Here is a 24846-nt window from a genome sequence, read left to right as displayed (position 1 = left end):
CAGCGCTGCCGCAGCTCTGCACACTCTGCTGGAGATTCGGTCGTTTACACGCAGATAAGGGTGTGGGGTTGATTGTGCTGTTTCCTGCATGTGTGTGCTAAGGCTTTGGCTTTGATGAAGGTCACCGCAATCCATCCTGGCTGAGGCCATGGCTAGGGGCAGGGGCAGGGGCAGGACCAGGGCCGGGGGCGGGGCCGAGGCCGGGGGCGGGGCCAGGCGCTGCAGAGTACCACATCTGCCAGAGGACGAAAAGGTGAAGGACTACATGAGCGATGAGAATGGAAAAAATGCGAAGGAGAGAAGGACAGGGAGATAGGGGTGACAGAGGAAAGGAGCGAGGGATGAGAAGCACAGGGGAGAGAGAAACGAGACCCTGGCTGTGAGTGCGCAGGATCAGTAGAGAGAGAGCAAGAACAAAGCAGATCCAGGTGGCTGTCACCAAAACAGCAAGACTCAGCCCTACTAGAATTTGCAGTAGTGGGGCCGATGTTTTGGTTTTCGGTCTAGATTGGAAGGGACCATAAGGGACATGAAGAAATGGAGTATGTCTTGATTACTCTGGAGGCAAAAGCCTGTCTAAAAATGAAGTATTTGACCAAAGACCCTAAGAAGTATAACACTAGCGTTCGCGGTAAAGGCGTAGGATGTGATAACACTAGCGTTCGCGGTAAAGGCATCAGAATGCATGAAAGGTTATATATTGCAGCTGATTGTTTCCAACGCTCAGGCTAAGCTCAACATGAAGACATGTTCTGCTGGTTTGTGTGTTCCCAGGTCATGTGCTGTGCACACGAACACACTTTGTCACACTGGTGCCACCTCACACTCTTATATGTTAGGACATATATTAAAAAAACCCGCACACACACACACTTAAACATGATATAACGGCACTCTCCCTGAGAGTAGGATAAGGTTCACTCTCTTCCAATCCCAGTGTAACTTATTGCTAGTGATCATTATTATCGCTCTCTCTGTCTGTCTGTTTGCGTTAGTGGCACAGTGATGGTGTGCTGTAGATGCCATAGATGTAGACTTTTGTTAAGGCTGAATGTGTGTTTTGTGCAGGCATGCGTTTTATCTCCCTCTCTCCTCACTCAGGCTGCAGGCGGGGTTCCCATGGTGGTGATGAAGAGGAGGGAGGATGAAGCATCAGTCGGCAGCACTCCACTGGCCAAGCAGCTGTCCAATCAGGCATCAGACTACGCCAGCAGCCCAGTCAAAACTAAGACCATAACAGGTACCCTAAAACACACGCAGGAGAACTACAACCACATAGGGACACGAAGACATCGCTCTAGGTAAAGGGCTTATATCTCTCAGGTCACAGCAGCAGTGTGGTAAAAGCCTTAGGTTAATGTAGCTGATACTGTTCACAGTGGCTGTTTCAAATGAAGCAAAAGCTCCTGACTGCTAAAGACCACCCCACACACGCATACACTTCTCGCTGTTTAAGGTTTGTTCCCAGAAACACTCCAGTCTCGAGGACAGTATGGCTAAGGGGAGAGACGGCAGGGTTGAGTTCAGTTTGTACTGCTTTAGATCTCTTAGTGCAGTCCCTTTTAAACAGTGCACTTTGTCTTTGGCTTGTTATGATGAGAGATAGCACCACTGCGATTATCTCACACGTAATGCTCCATTAGAGTTTGCGTGTGTTTGTGTTTGCGTGCACGTGTGTGTGTGTGCGTGTGAGAGAAAGAGAACAGTACAGCTTTGAGGCCTCGATATTTTGTAAGTTTAGTTATTTAATCTGGCTTGATGGCTTTTCCAAATCCCAGCAGTGTTTAGGTCTCTCGTCGCCAAAGAGCAGAACTTAACATGACTTTCAGTAAACACTGCCCGTAGAGTTCTCCCGGACAAACAGGCCCACGCATGCGCGCTCGCAGACACACACACACACAGATACTCCTTCACACAAACACTCTCTCAGTCCAGCAGGCTGCAGTGTGTCAGCATCGCTTACAAAGCTGCACTCGTCGAGGCAAACAAAATCCGGCGCTGCCCTCCCAGCACTGCGCTGACATAAAACTCAGCGGGGGCGGGCGGAGCTCGCTGCAGGTGTGATCCCAGCATGCCCTGGAGCACGGAAGGAGTCCGGGTCGCTCTGCCTTCAGCGTGAGCCTCGACCGCCCCACTCCTGGTCGGGCTCCTCCACTCCTCTGGCTTTGATCTGGAAGCAGAGGCTCTCGCAGCACAAACTCCCTCTAATGGCCAGGACCAGGACCGTAAGACGTAGTACTTAAAGAACAAGATGTGCAGAACCCGTTTCTGACACGATACTAACGTGCCACACCCTGTTAATGCGGTTATGTCTATAATATTGAGCCTTAATACCAGCTGTGGAGGTGATATGGAGCAGACAGGGCTGATGGGGCCCGGGCCGGGGGGGCGTGTCCACCTGGGCCGGGGGTGGGGGGGATGTGTCCGGCCTGGCCGGGGGAGGCGCCCATGCCAGCCCTATGTGGCACACTTCCAAACTGTTTCCGAGTGTAATCAAAAGTCAGAGAGGGTAAGAGTGGTTCTCATTACCCAAAAAACAGCAGGATGCCGTCAGGTTACACGGGCTACTCAGCACATGTGCGCGCACAAACATACAAACACACACACACACACACACACACACACACACACACACACACTCCAGAACTGGGCTTAACTCCACTTCCTCCTCTGCTGCAGATTCTGTCCTTCCTGTAATTAATAGTCTATTTGATTTGTGTGTGAAGCGCTTGTGCAGTGCATGATTTAAGTCTAATGAATAAAACCTGAGTTCGGCATGTGTGAGTAGCCGCCGGCACGCTCCCCACATTCGCTCCACTCCACTGTGTTCTGGCAGAGGGTGAGGGAGTTTGCTGGGTTTGGTAAGTGACAGGGTGAGGGAGCTTGCTGGGTTTAGTGTGTAAGAGGTTGCGTGAGTTTGCTGTGTGAGGGGATGAGGGAGTTTGTGTTTGCTGTGTGAGAGGGTGAGTGAGTTTGTCTTGGCTATGTGAGAGGGAGTCTGTTGTGTTTGGTATGTGTGCGTGTGAGTTTGATGTATTTGGAATGTGAGCATGTGAGTGAATTTGCTGGGTTTGGTATGTGAGCGGGGTGAATTTCTGCTTTTTGCATGTGATGGGATAGTGAGAGTGTTTGGTATGTGATAAGCTGAGTGAGTTTGCGTTTGGAATGCGAGAGGATGAGCAGTTTGTGTTTGGTATGTGAAACTGAATGAGTTTGCTGTTTTTGGTATGTGAAAGGATGAGGGAGGTTTTCATATGGGAGAAGGGAGAGTGAGTTTTGTTTGGTATGTAAGAGGGAGAGTGTATTTGCTGTATTTAGTATGTGAGAGCGTGAGATGTTATTGCGACTGTTAGATTGGATGGATTGTGAGTGGGTGGTGAGGTGAATGTGGTTTAGGGCTGAAGCGATTACTCAAGTAAGTCAATTACTAAAAACCATCTTTGCATCAAAGCTTCATTTAATCCATATAACTGTATCCACGATAGTACTACGCCCCATTGTGCCTTGCGTGACGTATGCGCAAAACATCCATCAAGCCAAAAACAAATGTGGGCGCATACCAAAACGTTTGCAAGGTGCTATTGTGTTACTTATACAGAAGAAGGGAGGGAGGCTGATATGAAGGAATGAATGACCTCCTACTGGAAGAATCCAGTATCGGCACAGCAGTAAGGTTGAGGAGGGTCTAGTGAAGACGGTAGGCAAACATGTTTACTTGCTGGGCTCCAAGCCTTTAAGTCAGTCCAAGCAGTCGGAAGCATCGCGCTTGGGTTGACCGGAGAGCTTCACACAGCAGCGTGCTCGTGTGCGCTTATTGGCCATTTCTCATCATGTTCATTTCCCGAGCCGTCGGGTTTTACGTTTTCGGATATATGTCGCAGGCGTTATTGTTACGGCAGTGGAGTAGGTTTTGTTATACACAGTTGTAGTTCAAATGAATGAATGAGCAAATACACCGTTGGGGAACCACCTGTTGTACGCAGGGGGAGTAAAGAACTGGCGTGTTGTGAAAAATCTAGAGAGCTTTTTGCTTTCACACAAATGCTAATACCTGCAAAGGTTAGGGAAAGCAGCAAATGGCAGATTACTTTTTAAATCTGGTTTTACCTGGTTTATGTTTTTCATCAGACTGTTTTGTGTTTGCCATTCATATCGCCAGTGTACCTTCTACGGTTTATTTTTGTGTTAACACAGCAGCTTCGTCAAAAATCATGTTTATCGATTCTTGTGTTTCCGAATGGATGTTTCACACATATCCTGAAACAAACATGAAAAATAAAAAGGTCGTGTGCAAAATATCAATGTTTAAAGGTGAACGTGGTGGAGTGGATGTGGGGTGGTCTGGTGGTATGTAGGTGGTGGTGTGGAGATGGTGGTGTGTGGCCTGGTTGTGTAGATTGTGGTGTGGATGCGTGGTGGTGTGTAGGTGGAGGTACGGATGTGTGGTGGTGTGTAGCGGATGGTATGGATGTGTAGTGGTGTTGAGATGGTGGTATGGATGTGTGGTGGTGTGTGGATGGTGGTGGTGTGGATGCGTGGTGGTGTGTAGGTGGAGGTACGGATGTGTGGTGGTGTGTAGCGGATGGTATGGATGTGTAGTGGTGTTGAGATGGTGGTATGGATGTGTGGTGGTGTGTGGATGGTGGTGGTGTGGATGCGTGGTGGTGTGTAGGTGGAGGTACGGATGTGTGGTGGTGTGTAGCGGATGGTATGGATGTGTAGTGGTTTTGGGATGGTGGTATGGATGTGTGGTGGTGTGTAGATGGTGGTGGTGTGGATGCGTGGTGGTGTGTAGGTGGAGGTACCGATGTGTGGTGGTGTGTAGCGGATGGTATGGATGTGTAGTGGTGTTGGGATGGTGGTATGGATGTGTGGTGGTGCGTAGATGGTGGTGGTGTGTAGGTGGAGGTACGGATGTGTGGTGGTGTGTAGCGGATGGTATGGATGTGTAGTGGTGTTGGGATGGTGGTATGGATGTGTGGTGGTGTGTGGATGGTGGTGGTGTGGATGCGTGGTGGTGTGTAGGTGGAGGTACCGATGTGTGGTGGTGTGTAGCGGATGGTATGGATGTGTAGTGGTGTTGGGATGGTGGTATGGATGTGTGGTGGTGCGTAGATGGTGGTGGGGTGCTGTGGATGTGTGGTGGTGTGTAGATTGTGGTGTGGATGTGTGGTGGTGTGTAGGTGGAGGTACGGATGTGTGGTGGTGTGTAGCGGATGGTATGGATGTGTAGTGGTGTTGAGATGGTGGTATGGATGTGTGGTGGTGCGTGGATGGTGGTGGTGTGGATGCGTGGTGGTGTGTAGGTGGAGGTACGGATGTGGTGTTGTGTAGCAGATGGTATGGATGTGTAGTGGTTTTGGGATGGTGGTATGGATGTGTGGTGGTGTGTAGATGGTGGTGGTGTGGATGCGTGGTGGTTTGTAGGTGGAGGTACGGATGTGTGGTGGTGTGTAGCGGATGGTATGGATGTGTAGTGGTGTTGGGATGGTGGTATGGATGTGTGGTGGTGCGTAGATGGTGGTGGTGTGGATGCGTGGTGGTGTGTAGGTGGAGGTACGGATGTGTGGTGGTGTGTAGCGGATGGTATGGATGTGTAGTGGTGTTGGGATGGTGGTATGGATGTGTGGTGGTGGTGTGGATGCGTGGTGGTGTGTAGGTGGAGGTACGGATGTGTGGTGGTGTGTAGCGGATGGTATGGATGTGTAGTGGTGTTGGGATGGTGGTATGGATGTGTGGTGGTGTGTGGATGGTGGTGGTTTGGATGCGTGGTGGTTTGTAGGTGGAGGTACGGATGTGTGGTGGTGTGTAGCGGATGGTATGGATGTGTAGTGGTGTTGGGATGGTGGTATGGATGTGTGGTGGTGCGTAGATGGTGGTGGTGTGGATGTGTGGTGGTGTGTAGGTGGAGGTACGGATGTGTGGTGTGGTGGTGTGTAGCGGATGGTATGGATGTGTAGTGGTGTTGAGATGGTGGTATGGATGTGTGGTGGTGTGTGGATGGTGGTGGTGTGGATGCGTGGTGGTGTGTAGGTGGAGGTACGGATGTGTGGTGGTGTGTAGCGGATGGTATGGATGTGTAGTGGTGTTGAGATGGTGGTATGGATGTGTGGTGGTGTGTGGATGGTGGTGGTGTGGATGCGTGGTGGTGTGTAGGTGGAGGTACGGATGTGTGGTGGTGTGTAGCGGATGGTATGGATGTGTAGTGGTTTTGGGATGGTGGTATGGATGTGTGGTGGTGTGTAGATGGTGGTGGTGTGGATGCGTGGTGGTGTGTAGGTGGAGGTACCGATGTGTGGTGGTGTGTAGCGGATGGTATGGATGTGTAGTGGTGTTGGGATGGTGGTATGGATGTGTGGTGGTGCGTAGATGGTGGTGGTGTGTAGGTGGAGGTACGGATGTGTGGTGGTGTTGGGATGGTGGTATGGATGTGTGGTGGTGTGTGGATGGTGGTGGTGTGGATGCGTGGTGGTGTGTAGGTGGAGGTACCGATGTGTGGTGGTGTGTAGCGGATGGTATGGATGTGTAGTGGTGTTGGGATGGTGGTATGGATGTGTGGTGGTGCGTAGATGGTGGTGGGGTGCTGTGGATGTGTGGTGGTGTGTAGATTGTGGTGTGGATGTGTGGTGGTGTGTAGGTGGAGGTACGGATGTGTGGTGGTGTGTAGCGGATGGTATGGATGTGTAGTGGTGTTGAGATGGTGGTATGGATGTGTGGTGGTGCGTGGATGGTGGTGGTGTGGATGCGTGGTGGTGTGTAGGTGGAGGTACGGATGTGGTGTTGTGTAGCGGATGGTATGGATGTGTAGTGGTTTTGGGATGGTGGTATGGATGTGTGGTGGTGTGTGGATGGTGGTGGTTTGGATGTGTGGTGGTGTGTAGGTGGAGGTACGGATGTGTGGTGGTGTTGGGATGGTGGTATGGATGTGTGGTGGTGTGTAGATGGTGGTGGTGTGGATGCGTGGTGGTTTGTAGGTGGAGGTACGGATGTGTGGTGGTGTGTAGCGGATGGTATGGATGTGTAGTGGTGTTGGGATGGTGGTATGGATGTGTGGTGGTGCGTAGATGGTGGTGGTGTGGATGCGTGGTGGTGTGTAGGTGGAGGTACGGATGTGTGGTGGTGTGTAGCGGATGGTATGGATGTGTAGTGGTGTTGGGATGGTGGTATGGATGTGTGGTGGTGTGTGGATGGTGGTGGTTTGGATGCGTGGTGGTTTGTAGGTGGAGGTACGGATGTGTGGTGGTGTGTAGCGGATGGTATGGATGTGTAGTGGTGTTGGGATGGTGGTATGGATGTGTGGTGGTGCGTAGATGGTGGTGGTGTGGATGCGTGGTGGTGTGTAGGTGGAGGTACGGATGTGTGGTGGTGTGTAGCGGATGGTATGGATGTGTAGTGGTGTTGGGATGGTGGTATGGATGTGTGGTGGTGCGTAGATGGTGGTGGTGTGTAGGTGGAGGTACGGATGTGTGGTGGTGTGTAGCGGATGGTATGGATGTGTGGTGGTGTTGGGATGGTGGTATGGATGTGTGGTGGTGCGTAGATGGTGGTGGGGTGCTGTGGATGTGTGGTGGTGTGTAGATGGTGTTGTGGATGTGTGGTGGTATGTAGATGGTGGTGTGGATGCGTGGTGGTGTGATAAATCTGGTCACTTTCATTTGCAGGATGTGAAACACTCTTTAAGCCTTTAAAGTTCCACTTCCGAATGGTTCTAATAAAACTAACATCCTGTTTGTCATTTTATAGATCACACTAAAGAGAAGAAACCTAGAGAGACGAAAAAGAAGACTTTACATGTGTAAACAGGGTAGGGCCAGAGCCATGCACTGCCTCTGGTTCCAATTGGCCATTTGGAATGGCTGCCTGGCGCTCCAGCTGTTCCCAGCCAGGGGCTGTGATGTAGCTCATATGCCCTGACAGGACCCTCTCTGACCAGCCTACTCTGCCACGAGTGTGTGTGTAGGGTGTGTTTGGGTGGGGGTGGGGATGTGTGTGTGTGTGTGTGTGTGTGTGTGTGTGTGTGTGTGTGTAATGTTTTGAATGTGTTTCGTGCCTGCGTGTGTGTATACACATGTCTTTACATTTGAGTGTGTGTGTGTGTGTGTATGTGTGTGTTTCCGAGAGGAATTAGTTTGGAGGGTCTCTGATGATGGCTTCAGCCGAAATGCATGTGTTTACTGAACATCACGCACAGCAGACCTTCACATTGTTCCAGAGTGGGTTTGTTTTATAGGCCAGGCCTTCTTGGTTCGGATGTTTTAAGAGCGTTGCCAAGTCCTTGCTGGTTTTGGGATGTGCTGAGAGGCTTTCTAGGTCCTCATGGGTGTGGATGTGCTCCGAGGGTTGCCACGACCCAGCAGTGAGGAGCCCCGGGGGCGCGGGAGCGCGGGAGCGCAGGAGCGCAGGGCGGAGGAGGGAGGGAGAGAGGGAGAGAGGGAGCAGCTCTCGGCCGGCCAGGCCTGTGTCTGCCTGCGCTATAGCCCGCCACACCGCGCTGATGAAAGGCAGCTGCTTTTTACTGGCCACGACCGCTGCCAGTTATGGATAATGTTTTCATTGCGCAGTTATTTATGTAGTTTAATTTTTCACGTTGTGTCAATAATTTATCAAGGTAATGAGGACAGGTCAAGAAAAAAGAAAACTAGAATGGAACGGACCACGCAAACACACAGGCGCGTGCGCTCACGCGTTGGGACACAGGCAGACTTTCACACACGGGTTTCCAAAAGGGGCGAGAATGTTTCTCTGCTCCCAGCAGAGGTTTGGTAAGGCACGGCCCCCGGGGTGTGAGGTTTTTGAACCCAAAACAGTCCTGGACTGTGGCAGGAGGTTAAAATAAGCCACGCAGCTAGCGAACACGACCCAGCCAGCTCTACGCGTCCCGCTTCCTACTGTCCCGCTCTACGCGTCCCGTCTCCTCCGCTTCCTACTGTCCCGCTCTACGCGTCCCGTCTCCTCCGCCTCCTGCTGTCCCGCTCTACGCGTCCCGCTTCCTACTGTCCCGCTCTACACGTCCCGTCTCCTCTGCCTCCTGCTGTCCTGCTCTACGCGTCCCGCTTCCTACTGTCCCGCTCTACGCGTCCCGTCTCCTCCGCTTCCTACTGTCCCGCTCCTCGCGTCCCGTCTCCTCCGCCTCCTGCTGCCCCGCTCCACGCGTCCCGTCTCCTCCGCCTCCTGCTGCCCCGCTCCACGCGTCCCGTCTCCTCCGCCTCCTGCTGCCCCGCTCCTCGCGTCCCGTCTCCTCCGCCTCCTGCTGCCCCGCTCCACGCGTCCCGTCTCTTCCGCCTCCTTCTGCCCCGCTCCACGCGTCCCGTCTCCTCCGCCTCCTGCTGCCCCGCTCCACGCGTCCCGTCTCCTCCGCCTCCTTCTGCCCCGCTCCACGCGTCCCATCTCCTCCGCCTCCTGCTGCCCCGCTCCTCGCGTCCCGTCTCCTCCGCCTCCTGCTGCCCCGCTCTACGCGTCCCTTCTCCGTCTCCCACTGTACCTACACACAGTGTCCATGTCCAGGATCCAACTGCTTATCTTAGCTCACACAGTATTGTGTGTCGTCTTGTTTTACTGAATATTAGCTACTATATATATCATTAGTTTTTTTTTTAAGCCTCTCCAGTTATTAAACAGATGGAAGCTGGAGGAATATTCAAACAAACAGCAGCCCACGTCCGGGGGGTCGGGCATTGGGGGGGATTTCATGAGATCTTGCAGCGATGTGTCCCGCTGCAGCTGGAGCCGCACGCACGCCACTCGGCTCGGTCGTAAACCAACAGAGCCGGAACGTTCCGGCATGCTTGCGTGCGGGGACGGGTGGGGGGTGATTTTTACAGCCCTGCGGCTGAGTGCTGTCACAGGGGTGGCGAGTTCCAGCGTGTGGCACAGCCAGGGCCAAGCCGCTTCCTGTCACTGTTACTGGGCCATGCTGGAGGCCTCACTTTCATAACAGTCCAGTAAAGCGCTCGCTTTATGGCTCACTTGTTTTGGTGGACCCCAAACGAAAGGGGGTGGTAGTGCAGAAGGAGCACGGGCTCCTCGGAAAAAAGCAAAAAAAAAAAAAGCCTGTTGATGTAATTTAACGCGTCCGTAAACGTTGGGGAGGGATGGAGTGCAGATGAACAGAGACAGAAAGGGAGCCAGGGAGGAGAGATGTGGATCCTGGTTTGGGCCTCAGGAGCCTTGTTAAGGCTGCGGTCTTGGAGTCCTCACGTTTCGAGCCCTCCCGTCTCTTGGACGCACACTCAAGCACGCGCATGGTACGCTCAAATACGCAAAACCATATTTGTGTCGGTCCTCAGCGCTGTGCTCTCTGGGCAACTGCGTGCATTTAATTAGTCTCCTAAACAGAGTGGCACCCCATGCAAGGGCTATAACAATCGCCACTTTTCTAATTGATCCAAACCACTCCCAGCAGAACTTTCGCTGCACAGTTCTCCGTCACCTTCAGCTCTATGTTTGCGTGTCTTCCTACGCCTCGTCTCCGCATACGGCCTGGATGGCTTTGCTCTGTGCTGTAGAGGAACAGAGTGGGGACACCAGTAACCTAAATTGCTGCCTTAGCTTAGAGCAACACCGGGAAACGCTAAAAACCTGAAATACATGTTTTCTGGCTGTGTGGTTGGGGTTTGGATGGTCACATCAGGAGAGTGGGGAACAGACAGTGATTACCAACCCCAGAGACACACGCAGCTCTGAGGGGTACCCAACCCATCTGGAAGAGGCTGTCTGTCTGTGCCCACACGACCCACATGAGAGACACAGGCCTTTACATCGTTTCTCTCTTCTGTCATTTTTTTTAAATTTTCTTCTGCCGTCTGTATGTATTACACGCACACACGCTCACACACACACACACACACACTTCTGTGGATCCCACCACCCCCTGCGAGGGTCTGATGCCACGATAACGCGTTCTTTCGTCACCGTGGAAAGAGCGGTGTGGTCATGGCAACCCCCCCTGGGCTCTGCTGTTTTTGAGGTATTTTCATGTCGATGACCTCACCGCTGTTTGAGGAGACGGCAGCAGCTGAGCAGCTAACCCTCTAAATCACCCAGTATAGTTAAATGCCTCCGCAGAGATCTCTCTCCCACACACACACGCACTCACTTCTCGCTGATCACTTTAACATCGTTCTCTCAGACTGCATGGGAGAGAGTAGTCCACCGTCCAACCTTCAGGGATAGACAAGTAGCCTAAAGCACTGTGGGAACTGGCGTGTGTTCGTGCCTGTCTGAGATTGTGTAAAGGTGTGTGTGTGTGTGTGTGTGTGTGAGAATAGCTCACTGCAGCACTCAAGGCCTTTGTATGTTTTATGAGTGCTGATTCTCCCAGTAGTCATTTGCTGTACAGGAAAAGTTCAGCAGATTCATGTGATCACCAACCTACAGGCAGGAGACGTGATGTGCTCACTCTGCCATACATTTGTCTGCCGATGTGTCCAGTATGCCTAAAACTGTCTAAAAATGTGACTAAACTAACCTAACTAGACTAACTAGATTGTGTGTGTGTGTGTGTGTGTGTGTGTGTGTGTGTGTGTGTGTGTGTGTGTGTGTAGAATCTCGCCCTCTCTCTATCCCGGTGAAGGTGATGCGGTCATCTGCTGAGCACATGGTGTCTTCAGAAGAGCGCATGAAGGAGCTGATGGCAAGCGTGTGGGATGCTGTTAAACGCCTTACACTACAGGTACAACCCTACACCACCCAACCCTACACCACCCTACCCAACACCGCCTTACACTACAGGTACAACCCTACACCACCCAACCCTACACCACCCTACCCAACACCACCTTACACTACAGGTACAACCCTACACCACCCTACCCAACACCACCTTACACTACAGGTACAACCCTACACCACCCAACCCAACTCCACCCAACCCTACACCACCCTACCCAACACCGCCTTACACTACAGGTACAACCCTACACCACCCAACCCAACTCCACCCAACCCTACACCACCCTACCCAACACCACCTTACACTACAGGTACAACCCTACACCACCCAACCCAACTCCACCCAACCCTACACCACCCTACCCAACACCACCTTACACTACAGGTACAACCCTACACCACCCAACCCAACTCCACCCAACCCTACACCACCCTACCCAACACCACCTTACACTACAGGTACAACCCTACACCACCCAACCCAACTCCACCTAACCATACACCGCCCTACCCAACACCACCTTACACTACAGGTACAACCCTACACCACCCAACCCAACACCACCCAACCCAACTCCACCCAACCCTACACCACCCTACCCAACACCACCTTACACTACAGGTACAACCCTACACCACCCTACCCAACACCACCTTACACTACAGGTACAACCCTACATCACCTAACCCAACACCACATTACCCAGCAGCCCCTTACACTACAGGTACAACTCTACATGACCCAAACCCAAACACAGTACTCAACGCCACCTTACACTACAGGAACAACCCTAAACCACGCAACCCTACACCACCTTACACTACAGCACCCAACACCACCTAGTTAACACTCTCTAATGCAGTGTACCCAACAGCACTGCCAGCCTTGCCCATAACATGTGCACCCACAAACACACACACAATGCACTGCTTGCCTCAGGACTGCTCAACCGACATAAGAACCCAGCCTGGAAGAAGCCTTCTGTCATAATCCCTCACCGAAGCGCCCCAGTCTTGCTGACGTGTGCACTCAAGCTTGCGTGCGTGTGCGTGCCTGCATATGCATGACTATTGGCATGTATTTATTTCCTTGGACAGCCTGAGAATTTTAACCTTTGGTTGGTTCCTTCATTTAAATTTTTTATTTTTTTTTTTTACAAAAATACTTTTGTTTTTAAACAGAAGAGTGCGTGTGTGTTTTGGGGTGGGGGTGGATCGTGGATTGACGAGACTTGTAGAGGGGTTAGTAGGGGCATCTCTGGGTAAACAGAAAATTCTTCTGTTAACTGCTGCTGCCACAAATGTGCACTGTTTGCTATATAAGAATGTTCTTGTTATGTTCCTAAGAGGATTTGAGAATTTATAAATACATTCCAAGAACATCCACATGCATGGCCGGCAGCGTGTTACTTGGACAAGGTAGTTTGATCACAGTGCCGCTATCTGCTCTGAGTTGCATAGTTATATTTCCTACATATTTTAGCGCCAACATAATCACCCCTGCCCGTGCTTTGACGGCCACTGTTAATATATCCTTATTAATAACCCACCCAAGAAACCAGAACTGGATTGTTTATCAATTTGTTTAGTTGGTAATAAATGTGGATAATTTTGTTTGTGTGATTGGATGATTGAGGATGTAGAGGTGATGAGTTGAGGGGTTAGTGTTACAGTGAAAGATGTGCTCCTCCACCCCCTGCTCCTCCACCCCCTGCTCCTCCACCCCCTGCTGCTCTGCTTGCCTCCTCTCTCCCACCGTGTGCTTCCATGCCTGAGATGTTGTTTTTTTTACACGGCACGTGATGGCCCTTTTTAGTGGCTGTGAAACCCAGCAGCAGTGGTTGCTGATGCCCCGAGCAGCCCTGCCCCACCGGGCCACAGTAGGCGTGATGCCGGGACCAGATGAGGTGTGTGAGAGTCACCGATCCCTTTACAGTGTGCTAGACGAGGGGAGTGTGAGAGAGGATCTGCTCACTGACCAAACACTGCCTCATCGGTTCAGATGGTCCGCAGAAAGCAGCAGCTGTAATGGCTTTCCCACACATACCGTCACACACCGCTAATACACATAACCCCCTCAAACACACTCACTCAGCTAACACACACTACTCCAGATCTGCTCACCCAGCTAGTACACTCGCTGTGTCAAACCTGCTCGTTCGGCTAAAATGCATACGGTCTCAGTGTAACCTCACTGACCTAACACTTATGTTCATGTAAATAGAATTCATTAGACTCCATTTGGATATTAACATGGTTTTTGGTCTCTAGCATTAGCAGTGAGTTAGCAGAGGGCATTGTTTAAACTCTGGCTTTGTAAGTGTCTAGGGTTGCCGGTTTTTGCTGTCTGTAGGACCAGTAGTCTGCTCAAGATCTCTGCAGAAATGGTTGTCTTCAATCTCTGCAGTGTTACAGGTGTTTATTCAGTTGAGCTAAGCTACTACTGGCTTCTGTAAAGTTAGCTGCACTGTTGCAATTAGGTGTAAGTGATCTCTGTACAATTTGTGCGTAGGGTCTGCGTAAGGTAAGCAGTTGTCGGTACAGAGTAGGCAAATGTCCAGTAGGTGCTGTGTCATCATTGGAAATTCTCAGTGCTTTTCGCTGAGCTAAAGCACAAATGCTCTGTACAGTTCATTGCACTGCAATGGCATTTGAAGCATTAAAAACTTCAGTTTAAAAAAATGCTTTTTAAACTCTGTCTTTAAGTATTATGAAAAATATCTTAATTTTGGACGTTTGGGGGAGAAAATACTAAGGAGACACTTATTTGTGGAAAGAATGATCTAAACAACATTTGCAAGTATAGCAAGTATCTGCCAGTGCAGTCTGGGAGGTGAGGCATTCAAATACCTCCCTTGTAAGTCTGTCAACAGGATCCTCAATAATGAATTAAAACTCAAAAGGACAAATTCCCAGTTTAACATCTGGGTACACATTACATTTTATTCATTCGTTATCCCAAAACCAGCAGGTTCCTGGGTGTTGAAACTTCGGCTTACGTTTCCCCCAAAGAAGTCAGCAAGCACACGCGATGATGGAACCCAGTGGAATTGTTAGTGCTACTTACTTTTCTCAGAAACTAGAGATTCACTGTTTCTGATATGGTTGAATAATCACTAAATTTGATTGTATAATCTTACCATATGTTTGTATCCTGAATGATTAAAGTGACAAATTTATAACATTTATAACATTCTATGTGATGTTAATTCTGAGATTTATAGTTTGAGAACGATTGATTAATTCTGGTAATTCTGCGGCCTCAGAACTTGCGTGTCCGTTTAAAAGGAACGAAAATAAAATGGTGACACCAACATGCTTACCAGAGTGACACATTCTCTCTTGATCAATATATGCTTCCATGGGGGCCCTTCCCAAACTGTCTGGCCAGTACCCAGTATCATAAACACACTATCGCCAGTGTGGTGGTCTCTTTTATAAGGGAATGGGTGTTTGCGCTTGTTGCTTCTCTTCCGTGACTGAATTGGCAAATTGTTCTTGTTCTTGTGCGTGTCTAAACTTTAAATAAAATGTTCATATATAGTTTCTCTGCACAGTATGTTCCCAACTGCTAGCCGAGTGTGGAACTAAGTCCTTCAGTGCTGTCACACTGGCTTCGGTCTGTGTGAGATCAGCGCTAGTGTTCTTTATAGGGTTTACTGTATTATCAGTGTGAGAGGTCTCTACAGTGCTAGTGGTGTTCAGTCAGTGGAACTTAGATATGACAGCTCTACAGGTTATTGGTGTTTGGTCGGTGGGGCTTAGCTATGACTGGTCTTTAGAGATTAGTGTTGGGTCAGTGGGACTAGGTTATGACTGGTCTGCAAAGAGTTTTTGGTGTTTGGTCAGTGGGTCTTGGCTATATGTGGTTTCTGTAGGCGTGACTGTGGATTGACACCCCGGCCCCAGTAGCCCATCCTGACCTGCGACGGCCGTTTGACCTCCACCCTGGAGACCTGACTCACTCGTCCCTCCCTCCCTACCTCTCTCTCTGCAGGGAGGCTCTGTCACTCTCTCAGCGCTCCGCTCCCTACCTCGAGCCGAGCGAGAGAGGTGATTCTATTTCAGGAATTTTTCAATAATTCCTTCTATTTAACACGTGAATGTGTTCAAGCCTTGGCAGGGCAGCACGTTGCTACCAAAACTGAAAGGGGATCTCCTGCAACAGAGAGGCCGTTGCCATGGAACAATGAAGTAACGCCGCCCGGTGCAGCTGCCATGCATTAATGAGGAGGATATTTTCTCTCTGCGCTGTTTTTTCTGGGAGAGATGGTTTGTGTTTGGTGTGGCTCGCAGGGAGCGAGCCAGATGGTTTCCATGAACAGGATCTGACCCCCGGGCTGGAGTGCCTCACTCACACTCATTACTTCACCCCGTTTCCCTCCTCATCCCGTCTTAAACCCCCTCCGGACACCCCCTCCACCCCTCCCCACCTCTGTCAGGTCTTGGAATTGTCACACGATTTGGGATTACAGCTCCGGTTCGGCTTCCCGGAGACCCCTCGGAGAGCCGAGCGCAGGCGTACGACTCGGAGCGGTCCGCGCCCTTCTCGGTGCATCCTGACCTGCAGGGCCCGTTAAGCCTTTATTTAGTGTCAGCGAAGGAGTTTGGCCTGTCGCATGTCGTTTCGTCCTGGCGACGAGAACAGTAGTGTACTACTACCACCAAACTGCCTGTGGATGGAGCGTGACCGAGTGTGTAAGCGGAAAGGTCGTGCGTTCGTGGGCATTGTGGAGCGGAGAGAGCGGCCCTGCGCGTGCGAGCAGGATAACTGTTCAGTAATTTCCTCTTGCCGGGTCCCCCCTGCCTCCCAAACAAAGTTTGAGTCGAGTCCCCGAGCACCTCTCACGTTCCCCACTGCTTATAGCAGAGACGTCTCTGTTAGTCTCTGTTTGCATCTGATCTGAATCAGCGACGCGACATCGGAGCTGTCGTTAGCCGTTTAGGGAGTTTAGGGCGTCGTCCTCCCTTCTCCTCCGTCCTCCGTGAAGTCTCCGTGACCTCGCTCAGCCCTGATCCCGACGGCCCTTCCCCTACCCGAGCTTTGGCTTCGTTCCTTCTCTCAAGCTGAAGTCACCTTCACCTCCTACTTCGACACACAGGGGTGATGTGTGCCGTAAAGAAAAGGACTGAATACTAAATGACCTGACAGTAAAGGCGTTTTGTTTGAGGAGATGGGACAACAGAATGCTCTAACTGTATGTGTGGAGGTTGTATCTCAAAACATCATGGAGAACTCACATTCTCCTCTGCTCAAGCTCACTGCGAAATCAGGCTGATGAGAGATGATGTCCTGACAGCCCAGGAGGACTAAATGGGCTTCGTTCCCTACCTGACATGCTTCTGTGCTGTGTCCGCTGCGCGCCGTGTCTTCGTTGTGTCCGCTGCGCGCCGTGTCTTCGCTGTGCCCGCTGTAGACTTTGCGCACAGAGACTCTGAGTCCAGTCGGTCGCCGCTCTCGGTCCTCGCACCTGTATCGAGGGCCCGGCAGCGAGCAGCGGCGCTTGAAAGCATCGCGGCCTTAGATCAACAAACGCAGCTGTCAGAGCCCGAACAGCACTGCGGCCGCCGGGCTAATGGGACGCCCCGCACAAACAAACGCAGCCGCCCCCCCGCCACCGGGGTTTATTTTCCCTGCTTGCCACCTTCACTGCCAAGGCCGTGAGGACGTGGTACGCAGGCGTGTTTAGGCGTGAGTAGAAAGGTGTTTGTGTGTTTATGTGCTGAAGTAAACGCTGCAGAGTGCCATTACCCGTCTTCTCGCCGGCGCGCTGCCTGGGATGCTAAAGCTGTGTTTTGACTGTAAAGAGTCCTTGGGTTCTGAGAAAGGCACTATATAAGTCTAACATTCATTCGTTCATTAGTTCATTCATTCACTCGTATCGCCGCTTGGATCAGAGGCTCGTCCCGGGACTCCAGAGAGACTCTTCACGTCGATGGCCCCGCCACATATTTTCTTCGTTAATGGAATCGTTCACTTTTTTTGTTGAATAGTTTAATAGTGACCTAATCTAATGCATTAGCAATTAGGGGGATATAAAATGGTACGAGCGATTGGAGCTGGGTGGATAAGGGGCTTATGGGTTTTTAGTGTTGGAGACAGACCTAATTGCCCATATGTTTGTAGATTCTCTCCTCTCCTCTACTCTCTCCTTCGATGCGATTACCGCAGGGGTCAGAGTGGCCGTAGGATTGGACGGAGTGTTGTTTATCGTGGCAGTCCTCAAGGCGCTGATCTGGAAGCCAGCGTAGGAGAGCGCGATGCGGTTGCGCAAGCACGTACTGTCCCGCAATCACTCATCTTAAAGCTCGGATTAATATCGCAGGTTACACGGAAGGATAGAACAGGTTTGGGTGTAGCTGCAGCAGGTCGGGCGTCGAGGTCCCGGGCATCTGGGTCACGCGCGCCGGTGTTGAGGCGTCACCTCAGACCGTTGGCAGGTCCCGCGCAGCCGTGAAACAGCCAGCAGAACCGCTGCACGCTCGCTTTCTGTCCCGCAGGCTGCGATTCAGAGGCACCGAGCGCAGGTGACCAGCTCGCAGGACTGATCACGGAACGAGCCCTCTCCAGCCCGGCCTGGTGCACGGACTACAGCCATTAGGAACTCTCCCAGACACGAAAACAGACTCCTCCCTTCACACCCAGCTCTGCTGCTACATCCCCTGCGGGGTGGTAAATGTTCAGAAATGGGGGTTATAGCACGTGTAATGTGCCTGGCCCCCTGATTCTAAATTGGCCAAGTCGTTTTTATTGTGGACAAGTGCCCAGCTCTTTCAGCATCATTTGGCAGTTGACTGAAAGCCCTGCCAAAGCTGATGTTGTCGTAGCCGCTCGCGCGCAGCGCGGGCTGGTCCTGGCCGTCCACCGGGCCGGATGGACTCGGCACAGGGCGGCGGCGAGGGTGTGCGGGCTGCCTGCACAAACACCGCACACCAGCAGCTGCACCTCCTGCTGCACAACTTCAGACTTGTAATTTCACCCCGAGGACACATTCAAGAGTGGCCGTTTTGGGAGCAGTGTAAAAACCGTGGACGAACACACACACACACACACACACACACACACACACACACACACAGACAGAGTTGTAGTGGCTCCAGCGTTGGCCGACGGAGGTGATGAGGCGGTTTCAGGGTGGGGGTGCAGTATTCATCTGGGCTCCCTGCCTTTGCAGGTGCCACCTCTTACAGGAAACTCTTCCCACAGAATGGCCAGACAATGCTCTATCCATCCATTTATTATCCCTGTCTCCCATCCCTTCAAATCTCTCTCCCTCTCCCCTTTTCTCTGTATCTGTCTCTCAGTCTTTCTCTCTCTCTGTTTTAATCTGGAGAGTAGGGGAGGAAATGTTAATTCAGGTGCTCTGGCTGGGGACCAAAATTTATTTCTCTCTTTTCCTCTTTCGTCCACATCTATCCTTGACCAGCTTTATGACCACAGATGGATTTCCTTATGTGTGCAGTTATGTTTGTGTGTGTGCGTGTGTGTCGGAGGCAAACAGAGCGAGAGTGTTTCTGCTGTTCTCCCAAGAATGCTTTGGTGCATTGGAATAAGTGTGTTTCCACAGAAGGATTTCGTAGTCTAGGATCAGTCCAGTTACTGATCTGCAGTTCTCAAACTGACAGTCTTCTGTCTGTTTCTCAGTGGTCCTGTAGCCCTACAGGGACCCATTATCTGTGCTGACTCCCGACAGGCGGGTCTGTTAAGCAGGGCCGTTGTACGCAGGGTGCCACGGCTGTCAGTCACTCTCAATATTTAAAGACAAAACAAAACAAAAAAAAAACCCCAAAACCCATGCCTTAACAAAAAAAAAACAAAAAAAAGCCCCAAAAAAACCCCAACATACTTTTCCATGAAAACATTTGAATTCAGTTTGGGGTAAAAAGTGTGGGATTTGTTGAGTTGGAGTGTTTCCCCCCGCTCTGCTGTAGATCTTGCGTAATGGGTCTTAGCCGTGTGCGGCAGTACTGAATGCACACACACCTCTCCTTGTGGCCCACGACCTGCTCATGGAAAATGGCTGTAATCAGACTATATTTAGGCAAAACTCAGAATAACTTCTACTGAGTTTTCATATTTAGAGTGAAGGTCATATCCAGTGCATCAGGGGACGCGAGTACCTGAAGGCCAACTCTCCGCTTCTGTCTGTGTGACCTAACTCACCCTCTTGTTTCGCTAGCGTGCTCTGTGTTAGCAATGCGAGGAATGAAACCATACGTTTTATTCAGTGAGAACATGACCTCGGGCTTAATGTGGTAGTAACATCTAGCAGCAAAGCAACCAAATGTCTCATCTGGTAGAAACAGTGTCTTACAGTGTCAGTGTCAAGATCATATAATTAGACGATTAAAACTGTTGTAATGTTTTGTTAACATGATGAAGAAACCTATTTGCTTGGACCTGAACCTGAAAGCTTGTCTGTATCAGGATCAGTCTTTATATCTGCTCCACATTTTGCTTCCAGTTCTATAACTGCTTACACTTGCTTTCCAGTCCTTCAGAGCTAAACCCAGTTCTGAGAACCTTCCTGTCTGTTCAGGGTCCAACAGAAAACGATGATCTCTCCGAAATGTGAGCCCCGCGTGTACACACACTGAGGTCCCAGTGGCATGGACATTCGTCTGGCTATAAGCACACTTTCCACCCTGAATCACTGCGTGGTCATGCTCGAGCGCCTGGACACACATTGACCTGTCCTCTCTCACACACACATTCACTGAATAAGGAGTCATTGGTTTTGGCAGAGCGATGGCTTTCACACAGATGGGAGGTTCTGACCTCAGTGGTCATACATGCTCTTCATCAGTCCTCCTCCTCATCTGCCTGCCAGCACCCTCCAGCAGCTCTGACTCACTGGCCTTCAAGCGTGACTATGCTCTGTTCTCTTACTTGCTCACACTCCCTCGCGTTCTCTCACTCTGTCTCACACACGCAAACTGCTACTTTTTGCATTCAATTTCAGTGCTCATTCTCATTCGAATGCTGGCACTGATGAAGTTGAGTGCCTGCCTGATGCTGTAGAGCTGTCTGCATAAAGTGCATAACCTCCCACTGTAGTGACTCTGCAGTTGTGTACATTAATTCCCACTGTAGTGACTCTGCAGTTGTGTACCTTAACTCCCATTGTAGTGACTCTGCAGTTGTGTACATTAATTCCCACTGTAGTGACTGTGCAGTTGTGTAACTCCCACTGTAGTGACTCTGCAGCTGTGTGCAGCTGTGTGCAGTTGTGTAACTCCCACTGTAGTGACTTTGCAGTTGTGTGCATTAACTCTCACTGTAGTGACCCTGCATTTGTTTACGTTAACTCCCACTGTATTGACTCTGCAGTTGTGTGCATTAACTCCCACTGTATTGGCTCTGCAGTTGTGTGCATTAACTCCCACTGTATTGACTCTGCAGTTGTGTGCATTAACTCCCACTGTAGTGACTCTGCAGTTGTGTACATTATCTCACATAGTAGTGACTCTGCAGTTGTGTACATTATCTCACATAGTATTGACTCTGCGGTTGTGTACATTATCTCACATAGTAGTGACTCTGCGGTTGTGTGCATTAACTCCCACTGTAGTGACTCTGCAGTTGTTTACATTAACTCCCACTGTAGTGACTCTGCAGTTGTGTGCATTAACTCCCACTGTAGTGACTCTGCAGTTGTTTACATTAACTCCCACTGTAGTGAGACTGCAGTTGTGTACGTTAACTCCCACTGTACTGACTCTGCAGTTGTGTGCATTAACTCCCACTGTAGTGACTCTGCAGTTGTGTACGTTAACTCCCACTGTACTGACTCTGCAGTTGTGTGCATTAACTCCCACTGTAGTGACTCTGCAGTTGTGTACGTTAACTCCCACTGTAGTGACTCTGCAGTTGTGTGCATTAACTCCCACTGTACTGACTCTGCAGTTGTGTGCGTTAACTCCCACTGTACTGACTCTGCAGTTGTGTGCATTAACTCCCACTGTAGTGACTCTGCAGTTGTGTGCATTAACTCCCACTGTACTGACTCTGCAGTTGTGTGCGTTAACTCCCACTGTAGTGACTCTACAGTTGTGTGCATTAACTCCCACTGTAGTGACTCTGCAGTTGTGTGCATTAACTCCCACTGTAGTGACTCTGCAGTTGTGTGCATTAACTCCCACTGTAGTGACTCTGCAGTTGTGTGCATTAACTCCCACTGTAGTGGTCATCTTTGTCTTACTCCTTAGAACAATGCTTGGAGACGTGCTTGGTAGAGACATGCTACCTAGCAAGCTGATCCACCGAAAGTGCCACAGCATTAGTCTACTTTGTGCTTTACGTTTAAATTTGTTGGTTAAAGCCAGAGCTAAGAATAAATGGTAAACATATATTTCTTTCCATGTCTTGTTTAGGCGGATTTTGTAGCAATGGGGACACTTTAGGTTGGTTGACTAGTTTTTATGTTGGGTCAAGAATAATAATCTGTGTCACTATTGACATGGGCACACTGTCAACCAGCACAAAAGGGATCCATGTTAACCAAAATGGTGCTCTGTCACTCAACCCAAACATTTATTTTTCTGGTGTCATGAATGCAAATGGAGTATGCCAAATAAAATATGACTCAGATTGTTATTTCCCCTTTAGCAATTTTATCTGCACTACTAGTCACTTACCACACACAGGCTGTAAGCGGTTTGGTGGAGAGAGTTGTTTGTTTAGGTCTGAAATGCAGAAATAATGTCTAGAAGTCTAGTAGTACACAGCCTTAATAGTCCAGAAGTACTTAGCCACATCACTTTCCTACACACTTACTGAGCCTACTTATGGTAGTATAAAAGGGGTATTAGAATGTTGAGGGGTGTCTGAAAATGGAGTATTAGGGTTAGAAGTTAGTTGAATGTAGTGGCCTTCTGACTGTGTGGATATATTGATGGATATTAGATGTATACAATGTATTAAATGGCTAGTTTTGGCTGACAGGGCTTTGGGAGCAGGGCGCTTGTGAAACGGCAAAAATGCACATTGTTTCTTATAACACTTCTGATTTCTACAAGCACCGAACACAGGGATCCGGGGACCTTAGGCAGCCATTCAAAGACAGCCTTAACGAAGTGCCAGCTCGCTGATCTGAGTCCAGCTGTAGAAAACAGAAATAAAGTAACAATCCCAGCGAGCTAAAATCCTGCATGGTCACCAGCTTTTGACCACTGACACAACGGTGCATTTTACGTCTTCAATGTGAAAAATTCAGCATTTTGACAAACATGGTCATCCCATATGTAATTATAATATAGGAAAAGTCGTGCTAGTTGAAAAATTGTGACTTGTCCTTCTTGATGGCTGCTGTTTCTGACAAATATAGAGCAGACAGTAAGATATTCAATCAGGGGTGGAACAGCTCCTCCATGCTCAGGGAACACACTCTTCTTACTGGTGTGTGAACGCACCCTTCTTACTGGTGTGTGAACGTACTCTTCTTACTGGTGTGTGAACGCACCCTTCTTACTGGTGTGGGAAAACACTCTTCTTAGTGGAGTGCAAACACTCTTCTTAGCAGTGTGGGAATACACTCTTCTTACTGGTGTGTGAACACACTCTTCTTACTGGTGTTTGAACGCACCCTTCTTACTGGTGTGTGAACGCACCTTTCTTACTGGTGTGTGAACGCACCCCTCTTACTGGTGTGTGAACGTACTCCTCTTACTGGTGTGTGAACGTACTCCTCTTACTGGTGTGTGAACACACTCTTCTTACTGGAGTGCAAACACTCTTCTTAGCAGTGTGGGAATACACTCTTCTTTGCGGTGTTTGAATACACTTTTCTTACTGGTGTGTGAACGCACCCTTCTTACTGGTGTGTGAACGCACCCTTCTTACTGGTGTGTGAACGCACCCTTCTTACTGGTGTGCAAATACACTCTTCTTAGTGGTGTGGGAATACGCTCGCCTTTAGTGGTGTGGGAACACACTCTTCTTACTGGTGTGCAAATACACTCTTCTTACTGGTGTGCAAATACACTCTTCTTAGTGGTGTGGGAATACACTCGTCTTTAGTGGTGTGGGAATACGCTCGCCTTTAGTGGTGTGGGAACACACTCTTCTTACTGGTGTGCAAATACACTCTTCTTAGTGGTGTGGGAACACACTCTTAGTGGTGTGGGAACACACTCTTCTTAGCGGTGTGGGAATGCACTCTTCTTACTGGTGTGCAAATACACTCTTCTTAGTGGTGTGGGAACACACTCTTAGTGGTGTGGGAACACACTATTCTTAGCGGTGTGGGAATGCACTCTTCTTGGTGTGCAAATACACTCTTCTTAGCGGTGTGGGAACACACTCTTCTTACTTGTGTGTGCCACTCAGTTACATATGTTGCCTGAACATGCGTAGCAGTGGTCGCATCATAACCAGACTCTTTCAGAGAGTCAGTAATTTAGTGTTTTTTTTCTCTCTACACACAATGCTTCTACATGATTTGGTCATCAGCCCTTTTGGAGAAACGTCAGGCCGTTTTTATGATTAGAAGCAGTCCGGGTGAAACAGAACTGTGTGTGTATAGAGTATTTCCACACGGCTTCTTTTTGAGGACTGGAGGTGTTTTTACATGTGGTGTGTGAAGGACACAGATGTTTTAAAGCAGAACAGTGTAACATTATTCCATACTGCAGGTGAGGTGTGTGTGTGTGTGTGTGTGTGTGTGTGTGTGTGTGTGTGTATAAAATCTGTAGCTGCTGCAACAGACATATCTATAGTGTGTGTGTGCGTGCGTGCGCATGTGTGTAGAGTACATCAAAGCGGTATCCAATGTGTTGGTGTGTGAATGCACTCTGGTTTCACATGGATCTTTGAACACTTAAGCAAAGAGGAAACTGCATTAGACAAGCATGTAACAATATATCCCCCTCTCTGGCACACACTTCACACTGCCTTCCACATTTGACTGTTCTGTCCCATGAAGTTAAGTGTGCGTGGTGCGTTCCCTTATTGTCACGTGTCACGTTTTGCACACAGCTCCTACCATCCCATTATCTGCTTAAGGTTAAAGTGAAAGCTCAAGATGACTGCTTGAACGTCTGGGGGATTTGGAAAAGCAAACAGCATATTTCACATAGCCTGATCCCATTCACCAAACATCTCACTGCTGACCCTTTCTGGAGGCCTACCCTCACTAAACACCCTTTATTAGGTACACCTGTATTATAGATTCATGT

General features: G+C 49.8%; 1 protein-coding gene across 7 annotated transcripts in view; it reads left to right on the top strand.

The window, feature by feature from the left end:
* Nucleotides 1-24846, top strand: part of vps13b (vacuolar protein sorting 13 homolog B) — a 220605-nt gene that overhangs the window by 91315 nt on the left and 104444 nt on the right. For all 7 annotated transcript variants that reach the window (XR_014123789.1, XM_081714207.1, XM_035525873.2 and 4 more), the window contains 2 exons: nt 1102-1240; nt 11544-11671. Coding sequence is in view for 6 of the 7 variants with exons in the window: in XM_081714207.1 (XP_081570333.1) it covers nt 1102-1240; nt 11544-11671 (267 nt within the window). In the remaining variant the exon portion in view is untranslated. Of the gene's footprint in view, nt 1-1101; nt 1241-11543; nt 11672-24846 lie in introns of those variants that run through there.

This window comes from Electrophorus electricus, chromosome 1, assembly GCF_041902795.1.
Source record: "Electrophorus electricus isolate QZ-2024a chromosome 1, ASM4190279v1, whole genome shotgun sequence".
Lineage (NCBI taxonomy): Eukaryota > Metazoa > Chordata > Actinopteri > Gymnotiformes > Gymnotidae > Electrophorus > Electrophorus electricus.
Note: the sequence above shows the minus strand (reverse complement) of the source record. Positions and strands in the feature narration are given on the sequence as shown.